At 39.9% G+C, this 11,225-nt stretch overlaps 1 protein-coding gene across 2 annotated transcripts; it reads right to left on the bottom strand.

Annotated features, from left to right (window-relative positions):
• Nucleotides 1–286: 286 nt before the first annotated feature.
• unm_hu7912 (un-named hu7912) lies at nt 287–7,613 on the bottom strand. 2 transcript variants are annotated; one of them, XM_023958619.2, is made up of 2 exons: nt 7,350–7,613; nt 287–4,799 (listed from the first exon to the last, which is right to left on the bottom strand). In XM_023958619.2, exon 2 carries the CDS (start codon nt 4,748–4,750, stop codon nt 1,568–1,570), a length of 3,183 nt encoding a protein of 1,060 aa, XP_023814387.1. In that variant the 5' UTR covers nt 4,751–4,799; nt 7,350–7,613; the 3' UTR covers nt 287–1,567. The 2 variants fall into 2 exon arrangements, with proteins under 2 accessions (XP_023814387.1, XP_078808330.1); XM_078952204.1 differs by lacking the exon at nt 7,350–7,613 and adding an exon at nt 6,059–6,230.
• Between the last annotated feature and the right edge of the window lie 3,612 nt (nt 7,614–11,225).

An 11,225-nucleotide genomic window follows, 5' to 3' on the forward strand; every position in this document is an offset into this window, starting at 1 on the left:
AATTGATTCTCAGTGCAGGTGGGTATTTTTTAAGACACGGCATGAGTTGCACATCTCTTTCCACTAGATGGTGGTCTAGTAGCAGAATCTCAAAAAATTCCTTTGACTAAATCTACACACATTTGAAGTGAAACTTGGTTTTGCTTATTTATTCCTTTTCTTTAAAAGCCAGCATTTAAAAAAAAAACTGGAAAAAAATAAAAAATGAAAATCAATGTTGATCAGTCCAAATCATTTTGAAACTGTACCAAACGTATTCTCAAAAAGTAGATCCAAGACCACATGGTCACTCTTTAAAGTTCATTTATTATATTTGTATGTAGGTTAGAAACATCACAAAATAGAAACTCGAGGAAGGTCTTGCACAAGGATTGATGAACAAGTAAAAGAGCATTCTTATATTAGTGAACAATGGCAATTACAGCAGGCATTTCTGAGATAAGTGCTGCAACTTTATTAGAAACAATCCTAAAAAAATTAAATGTATGCTTTAGTGCAAAAAGTCTTTTAAGCTCTTAATTCAAGGGAGATATTCTATGTGCGTAATAAAATAGGATTTTGTAATACAGATGTCAAAGTTGTTCCTTCATTGCATATAATCTAATTAAAGACATTCTGTGTACTAGGTTCAGATACATGTCAGGATGTTCAATTAACTCAGTTTTTACATTGTGTATTATACTTCCTCTATCTCTGAGCCTCAAATTGTATATCACTTACATAAAATGTGCTTAAAAGTAAAAGCAATATTAAAATATCTGAATATAAATAACATGCCTTTGAGCAAAATAATTATCTATTTACAATGGTAGATCACTGAACCTGTCTAGAGCTATCAAGTCTTTAAAAATAGCTATCTCCATACAATGCTTTGTGTCAAATGCATTTGTTTGTTTTCAACTGAAGGCCACTTTCAAACAAAGCAATATATACAAGAATGACATCAAGCCTCCTCCACAAGCCAAAATATGCTGCAGTTATAATTCTTGATTAAACGAAAGGTTGGGTGGTTTTTACTTGTCTTCGAAAACAAACTAATGTAATAGAATAGAAATAGCAACACAACTACCAAAGAAATGTTACTCAAATACTAAATAACCAATGTGATACTACAAGCTCTGCTGCAATGTCTAATATTAATTCCTGATAAAGATTTAATAGGAATATCAAAAGCAAATCACTATAGCAAAATGAAATTTGGCTGTGCCAACCGTTACGTGTACGCCAATGCATGTGTGCTGCTGGAATAATTCTGTGCTTTATAATATCTTTTGTACAACTTAGGACCTAGATTGCTGAGTTTCAGCCTAGTCTACATGCAGGCTATTAACCTCTCAGAGTGCAATAGGATCAAGACAAGCTAAAACCAACGTTAACAAACCTATTAAAGATTAGGTCTGTTGCGTGTGTAGCATGTGACTGTGCGTAGCAATGGAACTAAGTAGCAGAACAAAATCTCTATATACACATTTTAAAATAAAATTTCGATTTGGTAAATCACACACAATGTATCAACAATCGGTACATTTAGTGTTGCTGACATCATTAACACATATTTAGTGCTATACTACATAATATCATCCAAAAGATGAGGTGTACCCAACCAGTCTAGGGTCCTTGGCTCAGATGCAGCCATGATCATGCACATAAACTGTTTCCCTGTTCTCTTATCTATTGGATAAATTGTGGTAGGAGTGAACCTTTTGTTGGTCTCCACAAACTCACAAAGCTGGTTATAGATTTTGGGGTATTCATGACGGAGGAACACTCCCCTGGTCCTGAGCTCACGCTGGATGTTGACAAAGCACACCTCCCTGGCTTTTCGTCCTTCCTCTCCTTCTTTGTCAATGTCCGGTGTGCCTGGAGGCGGAGTGAGGATGAGAGTTTCCATTTCAGCATCCTTTTTAAGAACTTTTTTATCAGGACTCGAAGAAGCTAGGGACACCTTTGCATATTTCCGAACTGTTGGGGCTTGGAGTCTTGGTGACGGTCTGTTAGGCACTAGTTCACCAACAGCTATGGATACATTTAGAAGGAAACATTCATTTGGGTCATATTCCTTACCTGCCTGTTGCAATTCTTTGCAGTATTCACCCAAGTTGTCCCTGAAGCCATCAAGCTCTCTCAGAGATAAGTATGTGGGAGAAATGAGGAGGCTTTCGAGTCCAACTTGCAGAAAGTGATCTGCTGTTTCTGGATTAGCAAAACCTAGAAAGAGAACACCTCTTCCTCTGGAAAGGTAGCCAGCTTTTGCAAGGCGTGAAAAGGCTTTATGGATCTCCGAATTCTCTCTGCAGAATTTAAGAGTGTGCCGACAGACACTGCTGACGCGACCGTACAAGCAAGTTTCTTTGTGGGTTTCCCAGTCATCCCTGCGGCAGTTTCGTGAGCAGTAGAAGGTGTAGCAACTGTGACAAGATTTAAAGTACAAGCATGCATTGAACATATTCTCAGATTGGTTACACTTTTTATTACCACAAACCATAATTTCGTCTTCGTCTGTGCTGTGGTCTGGAGAACATTCCTCTGCGCTCCTCTGTAGAGCATCACAGCCACTATCAGGATCTTTGATTGTGTCAGGACTGGATTTTGAGGATGGGAGGTGTGTGTTCAGACATTCTAAGTTTTCAAGTCCAGACCCTTCTTTCTCTTTGTCATCATCTTCGGTGATCAGCTGTTTTAAATGGTCTAAAAGGCTTTCATTAGACTTTTGGGTAGTGGGTGGTTTGTAGTCAACAACCAAATCAGCCAACAGTTCATCCAGTTGCTCTAGACTCTGCTGGAGGGAGAAATTGTTGTGTTTCCTTTCTTTGGTAATATCTGTTGTGTTGGAAAGCTGCTTTTGAGTCGCTGTCTTCTCACTGCCTACAGTGTTCCAGCTAACAGAGTGAACCTCACACCGCTTACTGTTTTCTGCACAAATGTCATTGTCTGTAATGGTTATCTCTGGGGTGACAAACCAGTGCTGACTCCTGGTGTTCCTCCAATGGTTGCTAGAACCCCTGTCCAACGAGTTTTCTGAGAGAGAAAGAGCAGCATATCGCCTTGGTGAACTTGAAAGGTTTAGTATTACAGGTTTAGATGTAGCATCAGAGGATTCCCTGTGCCCTGCTTGGTAAAATAGGTTCTCATAACTGCGTCCACGCGGCACAGTTTGCTCTCTTTCATGCCTTGGATACAGAATATTGTCCCAGGACTTTGACTGGTTTTTCACATCTGTTCCTAGCCGACTTGTGTCTGTGCAGCTGTTAGTAAACCAAGGAGCTACACTAATATCTTGCTTTCCACTCAGCGGTGTGGAATGGGAGGAATGATTAGAATATCCAGATATACTTGAACGATACCAGTCATCTGAAAAGGCATGTGAGAAACGAGGGCGATGACGACCCTCTGTGTGATACATCCTTTGTGAAAAGTACTGTTCCTCAGGAGAACTGATTGATTTGGGATAAAACCTAGAGCCACTCACATGGTATGGATAGAACCGATTCTCTTCTCCATAGCAAGCTCTAGACAGAGGAGTTGGAGAAAAATATGTCCCTGCCTCACCTGCGGGGTTGGGCCTGCTGTATACTGACAGTGCTGGTTCTCTGTTGGTACGGTGGTCAGAATAATATGACCTTACTGGAAGCGTTTGCACCCATCGAGCACTGGGATCATATTGACTTGTCATTGTACTACCAAAGCTGGTAAGACTGGAGCGGTCATCCTGAAAGTAGGCCCTTGAGTGAGGATGGACTGTGTATCGAACAGGGTCCTCTGTGTAGAAAAACTTAGTTGGTATGTTGGGATTTGAGAAAGCTCTTTGCTCTTGACTCAGGTATGGTACCGTTGGGGATGATATTCTGTGCGCATCTACATGCTGGTAAGGGATAGGAGACATTCTGCTGCTATAGTGATATCCATGTCTAAAATCTCCACTGTAGCATTCACTCGGAGTGGGTGTTGGTGAGGACACAAACTGGCGTGGTACATACAAACCTCCCCTGCTACTGGCCTGAGAATGTCTTTGCCAAAGATGTTCAGTCTGTGTTTTGGGAACTTGTCTCAAAGTGTGCTGCAGCACAGCTGCATCTGGTTTGATGTCAACACGGCATCTAACATGAGGACTCACAGCTGGTTTTTCTGGTTTTTCCTCTACAAAACAGTCAGAAACATACAGAGGGGAGTGAGGCTGCAGTTTGATAGGGTGCACCTCATTCAAGAAAGCTCTATTTGAAGATTCTCGTGATGTCTCAGATGACCTTGAGGCATCTGCTGTGGCAGAGCCATCCTTCCCCTTCCTGTCTCCTGGTGAAGATACAGTGATGGGTACAGGTGTTAGAGTAGATTTAATCCTGGGAGCACTTTGAGATCTTGATCTCCTTTTGGAATCTGACCACGTGAGATAGCTGGTCTTGTCTCGAGCACTGTTCTGCTGGTAATGTTTGGTGTTAAAAAGATCAGGAGACGAAAAACGAAGATGTCCTGGCCGATCCAATCCGTTCCAGAGATCTTTGTTAAAGTTTTGATGCTCAGACCTCTTGTTGGGGTACTCCATCGAGGAGGAGAAAGGTTGTGGATCATCCAGTGACTCGATAAAGTCAAAACTGCGGCAGTGTCTTTTGTTAATGATCTCCGATTTGTCAATCATTTTCAAGTCACATTGCTTTGAGGAATGGAGAGTAATACAATTGTCTTGGTAAGGGTTTAGTGCAATATCCTGATACAGAGTTGAAGCCAGTATATCAGGGGGATGTGTCCTTGTCATCTTAGAGAAACTCCGTTTTGCAGATGGTGTGATTCAGGATCAACACAACCTGTGAAACAGGAAAGACAAAATTACTGGTAAATGTACCTTCAATTATTAAAAGTAAATTTGATTAAAAAAATTAAGGCCTAGAGAGTGGTTTTGGGCAACATCTACTTGCATGTGCTTAAAACAGTACTTAGTGCCCTTTAAGACAATGGTACCCCAGCATACTCAGTTGAAATAGGCACAGAATGCCAAAATATTTCTCATCTTTATACGTTTTTTTGCTTTGCGCTTTTTTGGATTCACTTACTTTACTGTGTATTTTATGATGTTCTCTAATAAAATGTATAACCCTTCTAAAAATGGATCCCAATACTTCCCTGCCTGATTCTCAACAAGAGAAGGTTAAACTGCCAGATGGTTTCCAAGCACAGCTGTGACTGCCTCAGGAGAAAGGTCAACTGCAGAGGACAAATTTTATACATTCATACATGACATTTAATGGGACTTAAATATATTCTTTTGGTTTTTTTGGTTTTGTTTGTTTGTTTGTTTTTCTGTTCTTCATTTACACTCTAGGTGAACTTCATTTGAGTGTTTAGATACACCAGCATTCACTTGTTTGGGTTGCAGCAGACGTCAGATAAGCTTTTACATCTGCACAAACAAGGCCAAGTCTGGGAAGAAACACATTCTTTGGTGTGAATGTGCAATTATTTATCTCTTACAGCAATTGGTGTCTGGTGCAGTTGCTTGTTTGCAACCAGGTAAAAGATGACTTTTTGCTAAGAGCCGCATCTCAGCATTAAAGAAGGAGCAAGGCCATCAGTTTTACCAAAGGTAACCAAAGGTTTTACCAAATAAATCGAAAAGAAGCAGCACAACTATTACCCACATTACCAAACATGAAATTATACCTTTCTACAAATTATTTGACTAAATGCATGAGGGGCAGCATATACACCAGCTTTCAAAATGACAGCAAACTATTTGCAACAATAAGTTAATTTATTTTACCTTAACATAAACAAAGTGTTGTTAAACCCTTTTTATAACAATATTTGAGAGATCTTTAAAAGTGTAGCATTTATGTATGATGATAACATATTTAAGGTAAATGTTAAAGCAATTACTTTTCCTTCCTGCAATATGTCTTGGATTGACATTGCAGTTGGCAACTTATGGTCACACCAACACCTCCCCGCATAAATTCGTTTTAGGAAAAAAAACTGAAACCCTAAAAACATACCACGGACAAAATGTTCCAACAATTGTTTTTTATGTGCCCATAACAGACACATGGTCTTTCTTGTTGGCACTCACCCACAAGCAAACCCTGTGTTGCCATCTGTTCATCATGAAGAGAGAGGGCTGACCAGCCATCTCCCCGTCATGTCTCCACGACACACCTAAATATCATTTCTGCTCACAACCTGCTTCAACACACTAACCCACAGATCTGCATGGTTTCACAAAAGCATTTCGGATTGTGGAATGGTGTGTGTCCTTTGCTGCTACCACTTAAAAATAATAGATGCAGGTTGCTACGTTTTTTGAAATTATTCTGTGCATTTTTTAAAGGGGGGTAAAACATAGCAAATAACAAATAATGCAAAGATAAACTAAAATACTTAATTCACAACTGCATCCCCTATAAAGCCTAGATGTTATTCAGTTGCCTGAACATTTTTAGGGAGTAATTATAGATTTTAATTTGCTGTTTCATTGGCACAATAAATATTAATAATACAGTGTTGCTGTTCCTTAAAAAACGTTTCTATATTTATATAATTAGATGCTAAACCTAATATGTCAATTGTTTTTAACATATTTACATATATCATATGACATAAATATTGTGAGTTTTAAGTGTGCAGTCAAAGAAAATGTTATAAATTTTCACTTATTGCAGCAAAAAAGAACAGGTTTGGCTGATTTTTAAATATCATTTTTGAATTACTCATGTTTAGGAAAGCAAACTAACAGTTATTTGAGACTTTGAGAGTTATTTGAGACGCTTCTGTGGCTCTTTTTCAGTGGAGGAACTACACTTTTTCAGGCAGTATAAAGCAGCATGCCATACAGTCTCCATGACTACAGCCCACAGCAAGAAAACCTTTGAGTAATGCTGCAGTTGCACACAGAGTGCAAGATCTTACTTGGAAAAAAAGCACAAAAAAAATGTGCTAATATCCATTGAATTAAGTATCTGTTTTAGACAGGAAATAAGTTATTTATTTTTATGTATTTATTTATTTATTTATTTCTAAGGCTGTTGCAGTAAATAGGCCTGCCCTCTGCAAAGGTAAGAAAATCCCAATCTATTGCAGATTTCCCTGAAAACCTCCCTTCCCATCCGCAGGCGCAGCCAGCTTCGTCCATTATCAGATTCCTGCTCTACCGCACTTTTGCGCCCCTTTTCCTCCATTCTGGTCCTGCCCCCCCCCCCCCCCCCCCCCCCCCCCCATCCTCCGTGCTGACCCGATGCCTTTGAGGCCGGATGACATCATTTGCGATGTGGACAGAACCTCCGGCCCCGAGCGGGGAGCAGTGGATCGTGAGTTCGGTAAGTTTGAGCATCAAAAATGCAGAGAGCGCACGGGGGAGGCCTTACCGGTACGTCAGGGAGCTGCTGGGATGCGGCGGACATGGTCCGCTCCTCCCGAGGAGAAGCTCAACCCACCAATCCGGTGCACCTGCTGGGAGCCGAGCACCTCCGTCCACCGTGATGCCGTCCGCATCACGCTCTCGCTGCTGACGGCTTTGTGTGAGAGCGTGTTTGTGTGATCGAGGAGGAGGAGGAGGTGTGTCTCAGCCTGCGCCTCTGGGGGCGTGGCTGTGCGTGTTTTCAAGAAGAAGGGGGGGCATTGGGGGGATCTTTGGGTGTGCAGTCTCCTCGCAGCAATGCGTCTGTTCGCCTGAACTCTGTTGGGCATTTCCGGGGAATCTGCTAGTCATTTTATCCACTTGCATAAGTAAAGAATTTGAATTTTCTTTTTATTATATACTTATTTATTTATTTATTTATTATTAGAAAATCATTGCATTGCATATATTTTTATTTTTTATATGGTTTACACATTATTATTATTATTATTATTGTTGTTGTTGTTGTTGTTATAACTATTATTATCATTATTGTTGTTTTTATAACTATTAATATTATTATGACTAATTATTTTTAATTTATTTTATTTTTTGCTTTTTACTTGACTTGACCACTATATCAAAATAAAGACCTACAAACATTTTTAAACTCTTCTTTTTTTTCTTTAAAAAAGCGACAAGTATTTTCCAAAGAAGCAGAAAAAATTGTGAAAATCCTGCAAAATTTCCTTTAAAAAATCGAAATACTTATCTTAACAACTAAATCATGCAAAGAACAGAAAACATACAATAAAAAGTTTATTAAAATCGTTTTCTATATTTATTTTTTACAGTAGTAATTAATGATTTCTTACAGAGTAATTACCAATTAACTTGATATTTTCTTCAGGTGATCCTCTGAAGGGAAAGGTCTTCTTTTTCATTTTTTTTGTTTTTTTTTTTCCATTTGAATGTTAATTTTGTCTTCACATTAAACCCAAATCCATCCATCAATCAGCTTTTTGTGGCACTTTTCATATAGTGCTTTAGCTTACATGCTATACAGGAGGCTCAAATTCTACCCATAAACCCCAGCACATCATAAAAACACATATGTGTATATAAAAGCAAAAAACCGGGATTAGGTGTGTAGAGTAGGAGTAGTAGTAGTAGTAGTATTAAATTAAAATAAACACAAGTCACCTGAATAAAAAGTGGACATGCTTTCAGGAGAAATGCCCTCACATCCTTGACAGGGTCAGTCAATCATGAGCACCAGCTCCACAACATGTGACTGCTGCAGGAAAACTGCTTACTGAAGCAACCCATGGGTGGTTGGAAATTCGCTGCAGACAAACAGAAGATTGCAACGATGCTCAGCTTTGACAGAGCTCAGCTGTCCACAGGAAACTCAGACTTTTGCTGTTTCAGCCGCAGCTTTTGCGTTAGTTGATTACCGTTCTCGACTTTTCTGTCTGTTCGCTGGTTACAAAACACTAGAGCTACATGAAACCCCATCTGTGGCACACCGCGTGTGTGAGTTATGATTCAGAATACAGTGGGTCTCACGTTGTGCATCCAGCATTCCTGAGAGTGGGCTCTATTTGAGTATGTGTGAATCATCCTCTTCAGCACAATGCACTGGCATCTGACTGCATCAGCTGCTGGTTAGCAGGCAGAAATGTCTGTCAGCTGGCTGCCAGCAGGTTTCTTAGGCAACTCTTGGTGTCCGTGGAGAGAAAATCAATTGCTGGCTGTTGATTAGAAGCCTAAGTGATGTGGATCAATCAAGCCTGCGCTGCCACAAAGTAACAGCATTAGAGCAGGGCACAGCTTCACCGTGCCTCAGCTTCTCCAACATGTGTTTGCGCCTCTGGGTGAAAAACCCCTTTGGCTATCTGGCTCATCAAAGCCTCTATGTTTGATTAAGTGTCTCTACAACTCACTTCCTGATTTATGCATTTGTATTGGGATGAAAATTTACAAGAGTTATTGGGATGCACCAAATTTTAAAATGGTCTGTCCAAAAACTCTTGTAGGTTTGGCATAGGAAACAACCCAATAGATGAAGATGGTATGGCAAAAATGAACAGCTTTGCTGTACTACAAGGTATCTTAAAGAAGCAAAAGATGATGCCTGCTATCCATGCAGTGCTAAATATTTTACACAGACTGCATTAGGGCCCCTTGGACAGACTTTCTTTGTAAATCTAGCAGTAGATTTTGTTTAGACTTGTGTTCCAATGGGATTTAAGTGCAGCAGAGAGAAATCTTAAATGCTTGGGGGGAGATGCACTCAGTTCTTCTCTTAATTCCCAGCAAACTTTGATTAAGTCTTCAGCATATTAAACAGCTGAATCCTCCCGGTCCACCTCTTTTGGCTAAGACAGTTGTGGTGCTACATAGTGCACACATCACTCTGACTTTGGGCTTTCATGAGGATTTAGAGAAAGCCATGTGAAGTATTTAGATGCTATTTCAGCTCAGCGGGGCCCTTTAAAATTCTTACTGGCTTTGATTCTGATTAAATAAAACTAGATTAGATTTTAACTGCTGCAAGTATTCTCCTTTTTTTTCTAGAGGAAGTAGTAATTACTAGAGACTGGTAGATAAGTGAAAACGCATGATGTAATTTTTGCCATTCATTGCATTTGCATTGCTATGTTTTTTACACAGGAAAAAAAGAAAAAAACAATAGAACTGGCAGTTGATTAGATGTGATGTGTCATGATTTCAGTGCTTAATTGGAAAACGATATTTGCCTTTGCTGCACCAAAAAAAGCACATTCCAATCCACTCCAAATAACACTTATAAACAAATTCATGTGCAAGCCAAGCCATTTGGGAGACGTATCCATGGCAACCAACACTGAGTGGGTGCAAAAGGGAGAGATACGATTTCAAAAGTAATGAAGTAAAGCGCTGATGGGAGACGCCTGTGGAGACCATAAAAATCTACGTCACAGAGGAAAGATGCAGAGAGGTGAAAATTGCTCACAAATTCGCACCAAGCTGCAGCCCAGTGGAGGTGCATCTCAGCATGCACTTCTTTTTCTGCTCCATGTTATCTCTGGAGTTTGATCGCTCAAGATTAACACAAGGTTTTCCACAGGGACAATAGCCTGCAGTGAAAATCAGGACTGGAAGAAGGACCTGAGCGGATACAGGCTTTCCCCCACCCTGCACATGTGGGCCGAAGTAAGAAATATTTTTCAGAGCAACTCTGAACAAACACAGACTCGTCTGTCCTTCCCTCTGGAGGCACAGTAAGACATCCCATGGTGAGGTTTAATTAAATCTTTATCACACACTCCACTCTTATCCTTCATCATCTGTTATTTTGGCTTAGGAATCACTCACTCATGTGTGCAATAAAGGCATAACACATTTATCATAAAATGCTGAACATCTCTGATATTTCTAGTTCATCGTGATTTTTATATATTTGCTCAGATTTTTCAAAAGATTTTTTAATCCCAGAATGAAGTCAACAGGAGGTTTTGTAATGACTGGCTCCCATTAAGATCCGTCCATTCAAGAGTGGACACAACAAATCTTTTGTGCCTCAGTGAGGATCAATGAAGGCCTTCTAAATATGGATATTATTCAGGCACCCTCCCACAGCCGTACAATGCAAAGCAGTACTGGGTTGCACTAATTGTGTGGATCTGTAGCTAGCAGTATAATGGCTGTAACAGCCACAATTTCACATTTTATGTGGAAATAAAAAGAATCGTCTTTATCTGTTCGTGATAGTGAGGACTGTTGTAACTTGTTTCATGTTTGCTGCAGATGAATAAAACACATGATGGGGCTTGGAGCCACTGACACAGAAACTACTCACTGAGTACTTTCCGCAGCCACTCATCAACTAACGTGTGCAAATCCGCGGTGACATTTTCCG

This window comes from Oryzias latipes, chromosome 9 (genome assembly GCF_053564925.1).
Source record: "Oryzias latipes strain Hd-rR chromosome 9, Olatipes_Hd-rR_3.1".
NCBI classification, from domain to species: Eukaryota; Metazoa; Chordata; class Actinopteri; order Beloniformes; family Adrianichthyidae; genus Oryzias; species Oryzias latipes.

Excerpts from the sequence above, each read along its gene's own strand:
- unm_hu7912 (XM_023958619.2), bottom strand. The coding sequence starts at position 4,750 with ATGACAAGGACACATCCCCCTGATATACTGGCTTCAACTCTGTATCAG.